Source organism: Sprattus sprattus (genome assembly GCF_963457725.1).
Source record: "Sprattus sprattus genome assembly, chromosome: 16".
NCBI lineage: Eukaryota > Metazoa > Chordata > Actinopteri > Clupeiformes > Clupeidae > Sprattus > Sprattus sprattus.
In genome coordinates, this window is record NC_137914.1 from 16,665,628 (window position 1) to 16,685,498 (window position 19,871).

The 19,871-nt window shown below is 41.4% G+C and overlaps 3 protein-coding genes across 4 annotated transcripts in view; 1 reads left to right on the forward strand and 2 right to left on the reverse strand.

Moving 5' to 3' along the window:
• Positions 1–4,053, reverse strand: part of pex14 (peroxisomal biogenesis factor 14) — a 58,695-nt gene extending 54,642 nt beyond the window's left edge. For both annotated transcript variants that reach the window (XM_080853716.1, XM_080853715.1), the window contains exons 1-2: positions 4,006–4,053; positions 847–891 (exon numbers count right to left, since the gene is read on the reverse strand). In XM_080853716.1, coding sequence (XP_080709842.1) covers positions 847–891; positions 4,006–4,041 — 81 coding nt within the window. In that variant the 5' untranslated portion in view covers positions 4,042–4,053. The remainder of the gene's footprint in view (positions 1–846; positions 892–4,005) is intronic.
• Positions 4,054–4,476: 423 nt separating this feature from the next.
• On the forward strand, positions 4,477–7,452 carry dffa (DNA fragmentation factor, alpha polypeptide; the record flags this gene model as incomplete). The annotated part of the gene is made up of 6 exons (XM_080853720.1): positions 4,477–4,570; positions 5,212–5,370; positions 5,578–5,735; positions 6,112–6,307; positions 6,707–6,831; positions 7,240–7,452. The coding sequence occupies 6 exons, from the start codon at positions 4,477–4,479 to the stop codon at positions 7,450–7,452; spliced, it is 945 nt and encodes a 314-aa protein (XP_080709846.1).
• A 2,792-nt stretch (positions 7,453–10,244) lies between these two features.
• Positions 10,245–16,999, reverse strand: masp2 (MBL associated serine protease 2; the record flags this gene model as incomplete). Its single annotated transcript, XM_080853816.1, has 11 exons — positions 10,245–11,011; positions 11,330–11,404; positions 11,499–11,624; positions 11,772–11,850; positions 11,937–12,055; positions 12,312–12,459; positions 14,296–14,492; positions 15,934–16,065; positions 16,232–16,409; positions 16,503–16,719; positions 16,986–16,999. 11 exons carry the CDS (start codon positions 16,997–16,999, stop codon positions 10,245–10,247), a joined length of 2,052 nt encoding a protein of 683 aa, XP_080709942.1.
• Between the last annotated feature and the right edge of the window lie 2,872 nt (positions 17,000–19,871).

Consider the following 19,871-nt stretch of genomic DNA (forward strand, 5'->3'; position numbering starts at 1 on the left):
ACAAATTTCAATTATTCACCTCCTCCAAATAATGCCTTGTGACATGAATTATCCCGCAATGTAATAATCCACTTAACTGGGAAAGAGCAGCTCATCAGAAAGAGAAAAGGGGGAGAAAAGAGAAGGCGAGTCCTCGACCAGCTACCGACAGTAGAAGGCTTAATAATCTACATTTTTTACGCTGCTAAGGAGCGAGCTTGAAACATCGCTAGACGTGACGCATGGCGTGAAATTACATTGACACAGGGAACAATAGCACGGTTAATTACCCAAAGACGACAAAGATGTCATCAACACGATCATCACAATGCAAGCAGAGCCTTCAGATTTGTCTTGAAATTAGAAAATCATGAGGTAGGCTGTGGTTTCAGTTAAGACTGTAAAGTAAATATGGGAAGGCAAAGAGTCATACCCGTCAATTTCCAGCACACAACAAATTTTGCCATATTCTTAGATTGTATTCTCTTTTTAATGCAATTATACTGATGTAGTCCATATTACTGACTATTAAATTAGATATGATTTCTTTCCAGAGCCTAAAGGTAGGACCTATCCAAGCCTTGACCACAAGGATATGGAGGTTATAAGCTATTTGTTTTTGTTCCTGTTATGTTTACTTTTTGGGGTAAAAATGCTTACAATTTTTCTGAGATAAATTTCAGTACAATACTTAAACCATAACTAGGTTCAGAGGTGGATATGCAGACACAAAACACATAATCCTATTCTCAACAAAAAATTCAGTTTCAAACCAAGCCTTTTATATTCTTTTACACTCTTTAGACATTACCCCATCCATACAGTCGAGAGTCTAATGTCGTACTACAAATAAAATACAGGCCTTACCAATGCTTCCCGCGTAGGGGCGTCTTCTCTGATGGATGAGCCATTCTGAAACAAAGTGTAAGCTTGCATTAGAGCGCCATCTATGGGTAAACATTCAATATTATATGAAGTCAATTAATTGGAGACACACAGATCTTTTTACACCTAACAGAAGACCATAGTTTCCCAGCTAAGCCCATGTAACACATGTATTCATCAATTTGAGACTAATCGGGACACTGACATAAGGCAAAACACACAGCATGCTCGGCACACATACAGAGGCGGGCATGGAAAAGAGAATGTGTCCTAAATGGAAGTCAAGGGTAAACAGCCACCTGCTGGAGCAAATCTGAACACATGACATCCTAACATTATTACCAGGAAAATAGCACAGAGGTAATTTGTGCGATGCTTCCGTCCAGCATGCGCCATGTCTGTCTGAGAGGCTTAATTGAATATGGTAACCCACTGACCGTCGCCACAACACAGCCGCAGACGTTTCAGATAAAGCCCGAAGACGGATAATACCAGGTGAATTGAATATGCTTCACTTTAATACCGTTTTACAACTTCCCTTTGCCTGGCTATTTGGCCCACCTGCTGTCTCCTGCCATGGCTTCATCCCCCCACCCCCCTCTGCTCATGTTTCACAACACAGGCTTTCTTGTTCTGCCTGACCTTGATGGGGCCTATTTGTAGGGACTGACCATTTCTTGTTTTGTGTTTGATTTGTCCCATGTTAGATAATAGGCACATATTTTGTTTCATACATAGGCTATTTCAATTTTGTAAGAGGACATTTTGAGAATAGAAGGTTTTTTTTCAAACAGATATTATTTTGCCTTTGTGTGTGTCTCTTTGTGTGAGCATACGTGTATGTGTGTGTTTGTTTAATTAGGTTAGGTTTCGGTAAGGTTTCTTTAGTTTCAGCACTTGAATTCGTGATCCCAGGCATCTTTCCCCCTGCTGAAACTGCAACAGGATACATGACAACAAGCAAGAAAGGCTATTCCATTCTGAAGTCAAGCTCTGCGGCACAGATGAACTCTCATGTTGAGCACATCCACTTGGGTTGCAGGAATCCAGGTGAACCATTTCCACAGGGGGAGCCCACATTGAAACACAAGACTGGTATCAAACCAACAACTAAAAACAGAATCCTTCTGGATTGCTGAATAATTAACAGAAAGATCATTTGCTTTAGTCTCTGCTTTCAGAGAGCTGAGTTTACCAGTCTGTAATTAGTGTTTTTTAACAACTGTCCTGGACTTGAACCCAACATCCAACCACAGGCATTCGACAGAGGAAGTCCCTCTAGTCTTGGTTCAAAGCCATCTTAATGGGAGAAAAACACTATTTAAGTTAATCCTCTATTGTATGTTCAGTGCCAAAACAGAGTATCTTTTTTAGTAAGGGATAGCAATTCAAATTAGTTTCCCTGCAGAAGGTACTTTGTCAAAAGTTATTATGGTGAAATTGACTATAGTGTAGTGGTAACATAATTTGTTCATGTCTAGCAATGGACATAAGATACATAAATCTAGACATGGATACCGCTCAAAACTTGGACAAAACTGCTCAAGATTTGGAAATGTGATGTGAATGTGATGAAGGCCTAGTATTAAAAGACACGTAGGGCCTTATCTAGATTAGAGTTTTTGGAGGACAACAACACTAATGCTGACAGACTGTGGTATCATCTTTACAAGATTTGTTTGGTTTGTCAGGTGACAGCTGCCATCCTCTTGCACATAAACAGAGCAGACTCAATGATCTGAAATTCACACCAAAACTCTGAATGCCTGCCAGTCTTTCCAAATGTACGAGCTGGCCTTTGAGTTAGCTATTCACTATGTAGTTCTGTTGTTGGGGTCAGGCCACCCAGTCAAAATGTAAGAAAAGCCTTCACAGGCCAAAATTGCCATCTAGAAAAACTAAAAGTCAAGATTTACCGTGCTAATAAGCTTTTTTTATCTGTGTACTGTAAAACTGTGCTGTGCTTTTACTTAACTTTCAAAATATAAAGTTGTGAAGTAGGCATATATATATATTTATATTTGTTAAATATCAGAAATATATATTGAATAAGTAAATAATTAAATATGTTTCTGAGGAAAACTGTGAAATAGACCAGAGGGCACTAAGAAAATACAGATTAAAAACAGATTTTTTTTTGTTGGGAAGTTATCAAACAGTAGTTTATGGGTTTCATAAATGGGATCTGAAGGACAACTAAATGACTCCAAAATATTGTATACTGACTGAAATAATACATTCCAGTAAAATATCAGGCTTAGACACAGGCTGCACGTTAGCCAAGCACTGTATGTTGAATGGTCAATGTGTCTTGTGCCGAGTTTGTGAGTACACATTTCAATACTGGAAAATACTTGACAGAACCTTATCAAAGATAGTTACCTTACGGGTTTACTTCGTTTTCACACTATCGTACACATAAGGGAGTCATGGCTGGCTGGCATGACATTGTACAGTACAAGTTAAGCCTTTTTTTTGACATTTCCGACTTGAAGGCTAAAATATCAGTTTGGTAATGTCAGCCACGAGCTGAAAAACATCAAGTTGACATAGGCTAGGCAATGAAGACTTAACTTACAAACTGATCCGTCAATTGTCAACTAACTGAGACAACACCTGCACGGTGAAAGCTCATGACTCACGAGATAATATGAAACAAACCTAATGTACTGCTTACTGACAACGTTTACATCAGGCCTACAATGTGCGCATCTGGGTTAGTGACCCTTGAAAGCTGGCCAACACAGCATGCCTTGCAGGACCTAGTTTGTTAGCTCCCGACTGCAAGCTAGCCAGAGCGTTCCCCCTTACAGCTAACTGGCTGAATAATGTTAGCAGAAAAAAAGGTCCGAACACTACTCAGAATTAAACATTTTTTGAAGTTGCACGGCAGTTGTTTAATGTATAAACGATACAGTTACAGATAGTTATTGTCGCTATTAAAAGTTAATTTCAAGTATGCATATAGTGCATGGCCTGCACCTGTCAATGACGTTCGTTAGCAGAGGCTAAAACTTTTTCAAGACAGGTGAAAACAATAGACGCTGCCCCTGAGCAAACTAAAGGTAACACTGTGGTGCCCCAGGCCTATCAGAAAATGAGTGCTTGCCACGCTGAATGGCACCAAACATTGTAGACTACCTGTATTTGGTGTTCAGGCTGTTCAGAGGATGCCATCTTCTTCAGTGTACAGCTAGCTAGCTAACTACACACGATAGGCAATCATCTACTATGGCCTGACAGTCTAAACTAGTAGATCCTGATCAGCATATCACAAACAAGGAAGTGGCACACTCATGTCAACGGTCTAGTTATTTCAGCTGTGTTGTAGAGAAACATTTGTGCTAAATTAAAACTCTAGGCACTGTTAATTTCAACATCAATGTTATAATAACATTTACGACTGTACTGGTCATAAGCCGGTCATAGAGCGTTAGCTTACTCGCTAGATATGCTGTCTATCTCACTGCATTTCCCAGGATTCTAGTGGCAAGCCTGTTTCAACATATCGAGGGAAACTGCTCAGGGGCTTACAACAGCATGATACATTAGCTGGATTTTTTATTCTCTCTTAGTAGTACAGAAAACATAGTTTACAAGTCACTAACAGCAATGGCAGAAGTTAAACCTTGTAAAGTCTGCAACTTTAGCCGTCAAAAATCCTACGGACTAGTGGTGTCTTCATTAGATCAACTCAAAGTGAAAGGTAAGAGAACGCTGACTCAGTCCGATTAATGTAATCACGTTAATACCAGCCAAGAAAGTTAAAACACTAACACCAAAAAAAGGAATCATTGCTTTGTTGTAAGTTACATCTCACATCACGGCTCTCCGTCTATGTTTTATTGTATAGTAATGTAGCGTAAGCCATACAACTTATCTATCACTCTGGAACTGGCATTTCAGCCAACATCGGTTTAGGTTTGGCCTAGATATAGTAGGTTATCACCATGGGTTTTTGATGCACATCATTTCTCTAAATGGATGAAAGGACCGGCATGGGTCACATGCAATGCCATGCCATGTGAAGTGACATTTCGAAACGCAGGGTGATCCATCACAGTTCGTGTTCTGGCTTGCTTGGGCGAAGCAAGACCTCAGATAGTTCAGTGCTTGTCATTCCTAGCATGCTGTTCTCAGGGCGTGAGGAAACACATTTTGCCTGAAATATTATTGCAAACAAGTGAAAGTTAACTGAAACAAGACTAAGCTAAGGTTGGTGTCAGCTGTACTGATGTATAGTCTACATTCCCACATAGATGCAATCATAGCCTATGTAACGCAGGAGAGTAGCATAACTTTCCAGTGGACTACCTGTTCCAACTAGTTTCTCATTCCAACCACCAGGAGGTGAAACTTTAGGAATCGCCCCCGAAAAGCCCGTCTCTGTGGTGCTTGAAGATGATGGAACTATTGTGGAAGATGATGCCTATTTTTTGTGCTTACCTTCCAACACGAAGTTCATGCTATTGCATGAGAAAGAGACATGGGGCCCTACAAAAAAAAGTAAGCAGGCTGTTTCAAACTTGATAAGGCCAACACTAAATATTCACTTGATATTTAAGTGTTACTTGTTTTCTGTTACAGTTTGGATAAATTGATACTTCATAAGTTGGTATATTATAAAGAAGTATGGTTTTAACACAACAGGTTTCAGCTTTCAAATTGAAAAACCCCTGAGGTGCAGTGCTTAAATTCTTCTTCTCTTCACAGTTGACGGTGGCACTGCTTGGTTAAGCAGAGAATCCGTAGCTCTGGATGGTGATGAAGTGGATATGATGTTCAGTGGAACAGACACCTGGCAGAGTCTGGCTACACAGCTGAAGCAGGACCTTGCCAGCATCATTCTGTTGTCCGATTCACAGCTTCAGGTACATTTACTGCCCCTGCACAAACCAAAGATTCAGTCCTGATTGTCTCAGGTGCTGTCATGGTGTGTCACATTGCAGCAGAAGGCTAACCTATGACTCATTTCAACTTTTAAAAAATGTAGATTGCTTCACTGACTGATTTTACTTCCAAGAGTCTGCCCCTTTTCCTTTACATTGGTGCTTCACACTTTATCTTACAGTAACAAAACTGACCGTACTCATTTTAGTCATTATGTGTCTGTATGAAAGCAGCACACACTGTGTACATACATGTATACATACATGTATACATACACGTATACATACACGTATACATACCATAGGCAGCAACCTGCCATTGCTGTAACCGCCGCCTGTGATGTGTGTGTGATCCTAGACTCTGGTGGATGTACCATGTGCCAACCTGGCCTCAGCCCTGGGCTTTCAGCAGAAGAAGGCCCAGGCCCTCCAGGACACACTACAGACTGTTCTGGACCGGAGAGAAGAGAGCAGGCAGTCCAAGGAGCTGCTGCAGCTTTACCTCAAGACTGTGGAGAGCGAGCGAGAGCAAGAGGCCAGCCAGGAGGCTGGAGGTTGGTTATTTCTCGTTTTTCTAAAATGCAATATTAGTTTCTCTACCAGTACTCTTCCTTTATAAATACATTGCTGACGATGCAGTAGAACTAGTCTGTGGCTAAGCTACTGTTCCCTGCATGGGTGTGCCTGAAGATTTGGGATGACGCAGAATAATTGGTGGATTATTTTCACTGGACATACTTTTGTGAGCCACTGTGTGGCATAGCTGTGGCAGACAGACAAAAGGAGACTGATAAGTTTGGTAATGTCACTCCAGCGATACAGACAGTTTTTGTACAGGCAAAATTAATTATATTCGTCGTTTTCTGAATTAGGCAGTCATCTCGACGTTTTAAAACATTTACATCTACTCTGGAACTGGACCACCATTTTTATAATTTGATCCACCTCAACAGGTGATGTTATGGATGAGACTGATGGGATGGAGGTGGACTCAGGCTCAGGGTTTATGTCCAGGACTCTGATGGTCTTGAAAGGCAAAACGAGCCCAGAAACACGGCTCTCCAATCAAGAACTGCAGGCAAGTAGCACAAACATGACACTGCCCAATAGTGTTATTCTGTAGGGGCTCATAAAATTAATTAATTCAAATAAATGTAGGAGCTCTTTATTATTAGAATAGACAACAAATGAATGTGGCCAAAGCCAATATACACTATATTGGGATATCCACTGGATGGCGCTGTTGCACTGCAGACCTAAGCATTAACACTCAAAGCAAGATGACGTCTATTGGCTTTTAGGGAATTAAACTGATGTTCAATAACTTAGATGCAGGTAGTGGCAGTTGATTCCGGCACAAGAGATGCCATGTACTGCTATTCAAGTCCAGACCAAATTGCAATAGTTGAGTATGTAACAAGAGTATGTAAACTTCAAACATGTGAGTCATAACCTGATTTGCCTGGGTGATTTGTGGCTGCTGCAGATGGTCGTAAACCAGGGTGCTGCCTCCATGGAGCAGGTGCTGGGCTTGGACGCAGACAGGACCATCGCCCTGGTGCAAGCCTGTGAGGCTGAGTTAGAGGGTCGCCTCCAGCAAGTTCAAGCTCTCAAGTCTCTCAGCGCTCAGTCCCAACAGGCGAGCGACGCCTTAACCATAGAGGACACAAACCAGTCCCAAGCCAAACGCAGCAAATAGAGAAGGAGAAATAAGTGGAAGAGGTGCACACAACTCTTAATGATGTCAAGAGGAGCCGTGCAGCAACGATAATTGTGGCTGACCAAATATGTGTTATCAGGGACAAAGATCTTTGTCTTCTTTTATTTTATTTTTATACTGCAAGGAATTGTTCGATACAAATATTTTTACATTACGTTTTGACCTGCCAGGGTTGTTAATAGAATTGTTGTTGGAATATTTTTGATAAAGAGAGAAATTCACCATTTGTCAATTTCATCACCTAAAACCCCAAATCTACCTTTAAAAATATATACATTAGGTGCACCCTTAGAGGATTAGGCAAGAGGAAGATCACTGCTTCCCAAAATGAGTGCAGGTGGGAGGTGTTGCACGGGGCCAATTCCTGTCATTGACTCATTACATTCCATATTTATCCAGGATTGGAACTCACAATACACCTGCTCTTTTCTGGTCTTTTTTGTGTGAGTGTGAGTCACCAAATTGAGCCCATAAAAAGGCAGTGTAATTTCCTGCTGTTGTTCTTATTTTCTTCGCTTGTGACCTCATCAGCTGCCCCGCAGTAAGGGACACGTAGAACTGAGTGGTTCTCCCTCACTTACGGCACCAAGATCTTGGTCCTTTCATGTTACGGCAGTTTGATTAGAAATACATTGATGTTTAATAAATTATAGAAATGCCTATAAGCAACACCAACTTACATGGCATGTAGTCACAACTTTCTGAGCTCTATAACGTGGAAATGGAGTTCAGACCCTATCATGTCTATGCAAATGTCAGCAGAGCAATGTAGTAATTTGTTGCCTCAGTTAAGGATTTGTTTTTGTATATTTTGTACTGTTTTAATAAAATGTATACCATGGAGTGGGTTTTGTCCGTTAGGCTGAATTTGTTGTCTATTGTTTATGATCACTGTATATAGGAATATAGAGACCACTATCAAAATCAAAATGTCTGTTAAATCTCAATTAAACTAAATATTTGCAAAGAATATTTACAATTATTAGTTAATTGTAAAATATGAATTGTGAGGAAGTTGCTTTTTCTTTATGGGCTACGTCTGCATCTACACAAAATAGCAGCACTTAAGAGAATCAAGTCATGTCTAAACTACCTGTAATATAACCAGATATTTCACACACACAGAGAGAGAGACAGACTGGTAGACATTAGTTTACTTCAGACTTTCTCTAATGATGTAAACACTGTGGTAAAGAACATGCTTGTCTTGCGTGGAAAGACACTGCACCGTATTGGGTCTGCCTGATTAAAGATATAGGGCTTTCTCCTGAGGTGTCTGTTGTGCCCAGCACTGTAATGAGCCCTCATCATTTCTGATTGGAGTTGGAGTGGCATGGGACTGACATGAAAGGATGTTGTGCAAAGTCTGTGAAAGAACCACTGCAGATGATGAACACATCCACGCACCACACAACTTTAAAAATGCATTGCATGATTTATCTAGGGTGTATCCAGGAAGCATGGTTCCTCAGTTCAATGGTTCAGCGCCTGAGAGGTTTATGTTTTTTTTTTTTTTTTTTTTTTTAAAGGAAGCCGACCATCAGCCACACAGGAGATTTTACTGACAATGTTCTGGTAATGGTTCTCATAGTGTGCACAGTTCCCGTTGGATTAGACGTCTTACTCAGGAAGACATTAATAGCTTTTTTTGCGCAAGGATTGATTTCTGTGTACAAAGTATGATGTGTCACTCAATATCCTCTTTTCACATTTCATAAACTTTAGGACTGTATTTGACTGGAAAACACTAGATTCATCTTCACATGCATCTACACTTACTTATGGTTTAGTGACGTGCAAAAAGATCAGGCTTGGGGAGGGGGGGGGGGATATTGTCTCAGAATGTCACGGTAATGTCATACGCTGGGCCGATGAACACACTTGCCCGCATTGTCACTAGACTGTATCTACCCTTGGGGCAAGCAAGCCAACTGTGAGCAACATTTGTTGCACAAACAAACAACAAAGGCTTATGTGTTCCCCCATTTATGCTCTTTGTGCTCTTAGACTCCTCCAAGAACAATAACCACTAAATAGCCTGTCTTTCTCTTCTTTCTTTTTTTTGAACATTGTATTTATTGTGTCTTTCTCTTCTTAAAGGGGAAACATTATCACTCTGCCTCAAAAAAAATTACTGAAGCGTTACAATGCCAATATCTTAATTACAACAAGGCTGTTGATGTGATGACTATATGTTTATGAAGACAAGGTGAAAATATTTCCAAGAGTGAGCATGGCAAGAGAATTTCAGATGGGACACATGGGTGTTTGTCAGGGTTGGAGATCACTGGGAGACTGCAGGTCTAAAGTGACAGTGGAGAGGCAATTACACGAGAGAAGAGAAACCTTTAACGGGTGTTTAGATAGAAGGAGACACTGGTGGTGCTGAGATCAGTTCCATTATGCATGAGGGGTAAATTGCTGCACATCACGGATCAGGGGTCTGGAGACCACGCAGCGGCTCATTTGACTTTTAAACAACACCTCCCCCCCCCCCCCCACCCGTTCACATAAACGCATTCAAAGTGCAACAAGTGGCTGTTAGGTGTGCTTAAGTTCTTAGCAGGAATGATTGTTTCCTACTGCAGGTTCTGGGAATTAAGCCACTTACATGCAAAGCAACCACTGACATGTTCTCATGGAGTACCATAATCCAATGCAGCATATAAACCCTTGTAGGGTAGCAAAGGGAAGTAGAAAATACTTGTTTCAATGTTTACATTTTGCTTTCCCTTTTAACAGAAAGCATGTATGAAATATACCACAAAATGTCATATGTTCTTAGCCATGGTGTCCTCTATCCAGGAGAGGTAATTGCTAACTTTGGTATAGGCTCCATAGTAGCCGGCCAGAGCACAACCGTGACCCCATGAGACGATGCCACCCACAAACCAGCTGCTAGTGAGGCTGTCCTGAAAAACAAAAGCTCCTCCACTGTCACCCTGACAGGAATCCCTGCCACCTTCAGGTAGGCCGGCGCATATCATGTTCTCAGTCACAGTTAGTTTCTTATCTTTAAATTCATCATATTTAGCTTTACAAACCCCATGGTCAACCACGGGTAGGTGAGCGTATTGGAGGTTTAAGCTCTTGCGAGCTGAGCTTGACACTCCCCACCCAGACACTTTACCCATCTCATCTGTCTTCAGAGTGTATCGCTCATCTCTGCCTGGCAGACAAACGGGCATGACCCTGTCATTGATAGGTACCCTCTTCTGCAGCTTGATCAGGGCAATGTCATTGTTGTAGTCCACCCCGTGGTGATAGTCTGGGTGGATAAAGACCTCCTCTGGTAGGCCTTCCACCGCCTCTTGGTCGTTGCGTTTCACCATGCCCATCTTCACGTTTAGACTGGAGACGTCGCCGTAATCCTGTACGACGTGGGCTGCTGTCAGGATCCATTGGTCGCTGAGGAGGGCTGCCCCACCCTGCATACGGCCCCTCACTATGACCAGAGCCTGCCAAGGGATCTCCTTCTTCTGTACTGTCTCACCACCAATGACCCTCTCCAGAGGCACATATGTTGGCTTGCCACAGACTGCGAAAGATCATGAAACTTTAAATCAATATAGGACAACTGATGCAAAGGTGTTGTTATTGTACAATCTACTTCATTCTCATGCAATTGCAATGCTTGTTGACTAATGACTGGTTGTATTTGAGAGGTTATAGGGATGTGACTTTAGTTTAAAGGCACTGTGTTTAGTATTTTAGTGGCATCTAGTGGTGGTGCTGAAAGGTAATGAAAACATAATTATGAATACTATATTTCATTTCTACTAATAGATGCCACTAAAAACTACACACTGTACCTATAATGTATATCACGTCAGAAGAGATACATTTAATCACTTACTGGGTACACACTCCGGAGGTTTGTTGTCACCAGATGAGTCTTTCCAGAAACCATCATGGTCACAAGTATAGATTTCTTGGGAAACACAGTTGCGAGTGCAAAAGTGAGAGGCTATTCTTCTACCTCAACCACGTCATCTGAATTGTTTTTCGTGCTTTTAGATGCTCACCGTTCATTCCATTTCTCGTCGTATAGAATGGCGCGTCACATGTGTACTCAGCAACAGACATGTAGGTGGTTTGGGTGTATGTGCCAGCTCCATTTAGAATTTCGGTAGGATTTCCACAGTCAATAACTTCAAAAACAAAATGAATACATCTGTTTATTAATTGCACTTTATTACATGTGACCTTAGCTGAGACTTAAATTAGCTACAGTAATTATTACATCATATTCTTCATTCTTTTAATGGATAATATAAATTGCTGTGTTAATGACTCACGTGTGCAGATGGGCATTTCAGCATTCCAGGTGCCATCTTTTTGGCAATTTGCTTGGTATGATTCCAAATATTCTGTACCCTGGGGAAAACAGGAGTTATTTCATTTGAAGAACAAAAATACAATAAACAGTCTTTATGGTCACATCATAAATTCAATTCAGTTACCAGTTTTAATTCATAGCCAGTTTCACAACGGAGGCTGAAAGTATTTGTGAAGATGTATTCAGGCTGTTGGGGGTCAATGCGAGCATGGGCAGGAATCACTGGGTTTGGGCATGACACAGCTGTATGTGAAATCCAGAAGTGGATGAAAGTTATTAAATGGTCTACACATGTTCAGCCTCTCTTGGTATATGGTGCAACATGGTAGAAGTGTTCACACCATCGTAGATACAATGGAGGGAAATGATCATTTAAACTTAATTCAGATATCATCAAAAAACATAACTTGAAGCATCATTAAGCAATTAATCACAGAGAATGTTTACTTTGTATTGTTAACCATTTATCTACCCCTGCAACAGTCACAACTCGTCATACCTTTACTGGTGTATTTGATCTTCCAGCCCCTGTTTCTTCCGGAATCGTCTGTCTTGAATTTCACACGCACCTCATGATTATTAGTCTCTATCCTACTAGGAGCCGTGGTTCCACAGAATGGGCCGTACTCCCGTGAACCTGCTGTGATCTGGACACCCACAGAGCAAGAAACCACACACACACACACACACACACACACACACACACACACACACACACACACACACACACACACACACACACACACACACACAAACACAAACACACACACAAACACACACACACACACACACACACACACACACACACACACAACAATAGAATGAGAAGAGCAAAACAGACCACTCAATGTATGCAAGCAACAGCACAGCCATACATCTCAGGGGAGAGAGCGAGGTGAGGGGGACCAGCAAGCCTCATCAGCGAGCATGAGGTAGAATACATTGTTTATTTATTAGCCTTCAGCTCACTGATTGGTGTGTTTTTACAGAGTGCCCCTGTGTCTATCGTGATGAACCACGCTTTGCTGCTGAAGAGGCTGCTGTAGGTATAGGGGTCGACATGAATAACACCTGGAAGTCCTGTCTGATTTATTAGCTCATTCATCTGATTATGCACAGTGAAAGAATGGCCACACACAGTCTGGGAAAACAATCATTATTTTTGAGGCAGGACCCCATAATCAGATGAAAAACAGTTTAATTTTAGTTGAGGTTAGTTCAATTAACCCAGACCTTGTTGGCAGCTATCCATTACGTATTAATCTCTGGGATTTGGTGGTTAGGTTTTTATTGTATCAGATGGAGTATGTTGAAGGTTGTGACCAGTGATCATGCGTTCCCTTCAGAAGAGTACCCCTAGTGAGACCTTGCATCTGCCTCGCTGGACTCAAGCCAGCTGCTGCTACTATCATTCATAAAAAGGGGAATGCTAAACAGGTGCCTGATAGCCTGACGATGTCATACTCATAATTCTAGTCAGAATATGAGTCTGATACTGCTCCATTGGGTTGTGATTATGGGGCGTGTTTATACATTAAACTTTTACCTTCATTAATACCAACCTAACCTCATATCTTCATATGTCTTTAATGATGAAAAAAAGAATGCCCCCAATATCCCCATGATGGCTTAACAGACTGTGGTTTCAGCTCCTCAAGCAATTTGGGCTACCATATAATTTTTGGCACAATCATTCAAACACACTGGTCGTGGGTGCAAATAGAACTTAGATTACCATACAGGATACTGCCCTATGGTCCTTTAGCTAGCTACGTCTACCGGTTGTTCCTGAGCTATTTACATTTTTTCATCAAAAATGACACACTGTCCTTAATGTCTGTGGATTTCAATTGATACACTATCTAGGTTAGAGTAATCAATTAAGCTGTTATCTCTGACAGGTTATATACCCTGTGGTCTTTCTTTCTTTCTTTACGGTCTTAAACCAACAAAATAGTAATCTATTATCCCAGATGCCAATATAGTATTTGTAAAAGTAATGCATTTTTTTCTTGAGCCCCAGGCCCTTGCGTGTACAAATAATGGTTCATAGATATAAAACAGCACTACCAGTGTGCTACTATGATTGTTTGATTTAGAGTAAATAACACTGTTCGAAAATTCACATACAGGAAGACTCCATATATAAATGTCATGTTTGTGCACAACATAATTGAAAATGGTTATTTCTGGGTCCATTTCACAGAGACAAGATTACAGCCTGAAAAGGCAAAGTATAAAGGCTTTCAACATGATAAAACCTGCACAGCATCTATCACATGCCAAGACCTACCATGGGTGAAGACACTCACTGATGACACTCACTCACTGAGAAATACCACAAGTAACTCCTTATTTGGTATTACCCTCTAACGTCAGAAATGGCCCTGTTTTCCCTAGTCTGACAGTGATTTTCTAGCTACAGTTATTTTGACAGCTGCCAGTATCCATGAGATTCCCTGTCAACAATGCACTTCACAAACCTCTAGGATGTCATATGGACACGGGACCTCTGGGTGCATCTCCACATCAAAAGGTTCCTGGAATTCCAGGGTCAGGTTGAAGCCCTCAGGCAGGAGTATGGTGTAGTCACAGTGGCTGAGCTTGGGGTAGAAGCTCGGAAAGTCTGGGCTGGTGAACTCCCCTGACGTCTGTGTCAGCAACTGGCCAGCACACTGAACTGCAGAAGTCACACAAACACACATGCACACACAAACCCACAATGAGACTAACTCCCCCAGAGACAAGTCATTAATGTAATTCCAGACAAATAGCAAATCAATTTAAGTCCTATCACCATGAGGACCAAACCATGAGTACATTTTATTGGAAATTATGCCTAAATGATGAACATACAAGAAGTTCACAAATGGATGGAACAATCTGAAGAGGGCAGAGTTCTGGTTATTCATATAATTAAGGAAATTTAAACAGGGGTCGTCATCTCTATCTATTCATCTCCAGATATGACGTGACGCCACTTTTTTCCTCAACAAGCAAAGAATAACAATTACCAGGAACGTCCGGGATGGTAATTGTGATTAATTACCCTGCCTCGGCGCACCATTACAGCTGCAAACAGGTATCAATTTTCTGCTGCACTGCGGAGCACGCCTCCCTCAGGCAGCCGCGATAATTAACCCAGAGTCTTGCTGACAGACAGAGATCAACTGCTTTATTCTGCGGCCCGCCTCTCTGCAGTCGGCTAACCAGCACTCCTGCTATTGTGCAACCTGCGCCTGCCTCTCCCAGATGCAGGCCGGGATACCAGTGCTCTATTCACAACAACTTCGGCGCTTTTGAGATAGAGACGCGATGAAAAAGAGATCATTAGATTTTCTTTCCAAGTCAAACACGGTAAGCATGCCTTCCTCAAAAGTCCATTGAAGCCGACACCGTCAGTTTCCGCACTTGCTTATTACGTTATATTCTTTGTGAACACACTGTCAGCTGATGGAAACCTATAATTTACCCAGTGCTGCTATTTCCCGAAGAGCGAACGTTCTGCATTTCGTACACAACTCTTAACTCTCTTATCTCAATCAGCTGTGTTGGAGAGGAGAGAACCTCAGAACATGGTACGAGAGTAAAATGAAATTATTTAGCTCAGTTGTGCGACCAGAATAAGACAATGTCCTAATATTTATGAAAATCACTGACGTTGAGTCTACCATTAGGGTGCAACAAAAACAAACTCGAGCACTTTGGTTTTTGTCTATTTAAATGGAGCAAAGTTCAGAGTACATAGTTAATCAGACACTGACCCTCAACTTCAGGCAGATCCAAAGTCTACTTTATTGGTCAACAAGTAACATTTCTCAACATGTAAGGCTACATATTCTTCATTCCCAAACACCAGTGCTACTTATGTGGAGAGAATAAAGCACTGTTTAATTAAACCAAACAAGATTTGTTTTTGTACTACATTATTGTATGACATTTTAAAAATCACAGGTACAATAATTCAACATTCAAAGGAACATATCAAAAGTATCCCATCTAGTCAATATACTCAGTTTATCCATATTGCATGATCGAACTCTAACCTTTCTGTGCCTAATGTTAGAAGTAAAATTATTTAAAGGCTGTCTGCTCTGTTTTCCTCTGTGTATTACCCTTACCATTGCAGGTTCTCTGGTTTGGATGGAGTTGGTATCCCATTCTGCAAGAGCAGAAATAGCCACCAACATAATTGTGGCAATAATGATCACACACTGGCTCTCCATCCACTGTGCTCAAGCACTCATCGATATCTGCCAAAAAACACCAGAGAAGTCACTTAACACCAAAACAGGGTAAAGCACTGCTCATGCACAGTGAGTATTTGGTATGGAAATATCAGTGAAGCCAAATATAGATTAATGCTGGGCGATAGGTCTGCTTTTATTTGCCCATTCTCTTACATCTTGGCAGAAATACCTTCAGTGGTATAAATAGCCTTGAAGCCAGTGAATTCTGCCTCGTTGGAGAAGTCGGATCGAAAAACAACTGACATGGTGTTCTTTGCTGAGTGCAGTGCCGTGTTCTTGGGGGCGTCGTCGTAATCTTTCTCCTCCTCGCCGCAAAAGCGGACAGCTTCACTGCCCTCTGAAAAGATCTAATTATAACAAGGAAAGACATTGTGAGATATGTCATCGTAAAGCAGGAATCTCTACCCTCCTATCAATTACGACTTAGAGCCATAGAGTACCTGAACATAGTCATATTCACACAGGAAGGAGGGTTCCAGACTGAAGGCGGAAAAGTAGAGCTTGATCCTGTGGCCCTCTGGAGCAGTTATGTTCCAGACAGTTAGATCCTTGTTGGGGTAGGCGTCAGGAAAGTTGGGGGAGGTAAAGGTACCATACAGGCCCGTTAGATCCACACTCAGGCCCAGGGGAAGCAGGCTGAGTACAGTCAGAACAACACTGCAACAGAGAGAATGGGACATGGAGATAAATACTCACCATACAGAAAAATACCCGCTATGGAGTATGCAGTTTATACCAAGAGCTAGTGCCCCGGATGAAAAGTGTCCTGGTCACAACACAACTCCTTAGAGGTATACCTATTCATGATTGTTTCAGTGGAGAATCAGGTAAATACAATGCAGCTTTCTGCTGGGAAGTTGAGAACTGGCCACATTTTATCAATATTGCACTTTGGGTCAGTGAACCACTGAGTAAGCAGTTACAGGAAAGCCCCCATTTGGTCAACGTATGAACATATTGAATTACAGCCTGAAAGGTTTGTGTAGGGGTTTGTTTTACTTTTCTACAACTTTTCATGAATTTCACATCATAATAGTAATTGATATAAATAAGAACTGACAGTTGAAACTCGTTTATTAATTTTGGTCTCTTTCTGTGCACTAACTCCTCATGCTAATCTTGGTATTGTGTACTAAAAGATTCGATACATATACTTATGAATTATAATATACTATTAATGTATGACAGGTTGAAAAGACAGCTCCATCCTTACTGAACAAAAACTCCTTTGTGTATTTTGATGATAGTGGTTTTTAAATGAACATATTTTTGTAAATATTTCAACTCGTCTTGAGTCTAAATCCCTCTATTCATGCTCGTCCTTTTATGTTCTGCCTTTGTTCTTCAAATATGATATTCTGTGGTTTCCATAGACAAAGCTTCTGGTTTCTCCTCAAAAGCAGAACAGAGAAGATCGTGACTGTAAGTAGGTAGCTTGTTCGGTGAAAAAAAAAAACATTTCTGTAAATGTGTGAATCATTCACAAATTACATACATCTGAATTTCAAAACTGTTTGCGTACAAAAGAGCTGAATACTACTGAGGCAACTTTGTGAGACACACACACACATCTGATTTGAAAACTGCCTCCTGAATCGGTTAATTGTTTCTGACGGTGAGACTGTAATCACTGAGAGGTGTGATGTCAATGTGCAAATGTGAGGAGTGTGAATGCGGAGCCCTGGATGCATTTGCACCCTTAAAAAGAAATGACGCCTTATTTTTTACTGGAGAGTTTGGGGGGCACATGGGGTTGTTTCGGCAACCCAGTAAGCTGGTGGGGAGAGGAAGAGTTAGGAGCGGATGGAGCACCTCCGACAGGCAATCAGGACAGGTATTTGGGATGAATGGACCCTAGATTGCATCACTGGAAAACAAAAGGGGGTGAGCTGAAAGCCCTGCACCAAATGATGTCGCAATTATGTTTAGAGCAGAGTTCATTCTGAACGCCTTTTGTATGGCCTACGCACATTCATTTACACCTTGTGATGCGGGATGAAATGGAATTTCAGCTGTCGTTTGAAAGAGGTGGCTTTTAGAGAGAGGGAATGAAGCCATAAATGTGCCACAAGCAAGCTTTTAATAAGCATCCCCATTTCCGCTACACCACACTGATAATGGCTGAGATTCACAGGGAATTATAATAATTATCTGCAAAACCGACAATGGCAATTTTCTGTCACAAATGCGCATGGGCCCGTCTCACACACAGGAGTGACCTCCACTCAACTCCTGCCTGCTGGAAGGGTCACGGGTTGCAGTGGATCCGTTGGAGTGTGTTCTAAGGAGAATGCGATGTCTCGATGATTACTTTAATGAGGTTTTTCAGGCAGCCTCCGTTTGGGAGCATTTAGCGTGCTGTGGCAGTCATATCACATCCAGAAAAGAGAGTAATCAAGGATCACCACCGGAAAGGTAATTTTAAGTGACCGTCGGTTGCCCCATTTGGCAGTTTGGGGAACACAGCAATTAGACGCATGCAAAGCTCAAAGAAACCATTACTGGTTTCAATTGGCCTCTGGTTTCGTTTGCTGCCCTGTGCAATTCAGCAGGTAATCATTTTATATAGTGTTTCTTTACACAACTTCATTGGCATGTGTTCACACACAGACTCAAAGGGTGAAGCAGAGGCAGTCTAAAACTTTCTTTCAGGATAATGAAGCAAACACTTTCAAGTGTTGAAACAGGAAGTCAATTTGGTTAAATAAACATTAGAGACTAATGATTCTTCAGTGATAGCCTACATGCATATCCATCTATGTAAATGAACACGTTCCTGCTGTCATTTGTCTCTTTGACGTGACGCCGCCATCATCTCTGTTTGCCTGCTGTCATTCACTGCTTTCACGACACAGTCATTTTGTGACCTAGGCTCCATCAGAGAAGTCCAAATGCTAATTCTCTCGAATAAAACATGAGACGAGGACCTCACAGTGATAATCTCATTTCAGGAGGAAACAGGGAGACAAAAAGATAAGTAACCTTCCCCTGTCAGAAAATGCATATCTGTCTATTTCGATCTTAATCAACCAAGATTAGGGGGATTAAGAATAACATGTCAGTGCTGCCCACTGTTGACTATGACAAAGGTGCAATACTTTGACGTTGTTGTATCGAGGTAATGGGTTATAAAACAATGTCCTGTGAATTTCTCAGCCCTGGCAGTAGCTACTCATACTGACAGATATGATGTTCCCACGGATGTCAAAGCCAAGCGAATAGACATCCTGAGACAAGAAGTGCTAATGATCAGATTCAAGGAGACAATTAGGGAAAGGAACAATTTACCTGGGTTTTATTTATGCGTCACAAGCACTCCAAATGTGCATGAGAAACAAAAATCAAAAGGGACGGTACCTTGAGAGCAGTGGAGAGCCCTTCAATGACTCTAATGGTTCTAATTGTAAAAACATGACTCACGGCTTGATTAGACCAGTCTCCCACCTGATTGGGATCCTGAGATATCTGACAAAAAATGAAAAGCTTAGCGGTGAACTCATAACAGGATTCAAGTATGAATATTACAATTTTTCAAATACTGGCCATTGAATATTGTATTGGCCCTGTTACCTGTGTCTGATGAAGGACCTCAGTATGCCTGTTATTATTGATGGAAAAGGCAACCACATTGATTTAAAGAACCAGTGTTGGTACAAGATGTTCCATTGAGACCTGTTTAGCACCGGGTACGCACACACATGACCACACACACATCACACATACCTACATGAGCACAGACACATTCATGGAAGGACACACGCACAAACCTGCACATGCACACACACACACCTACACACGTAGACGCACAC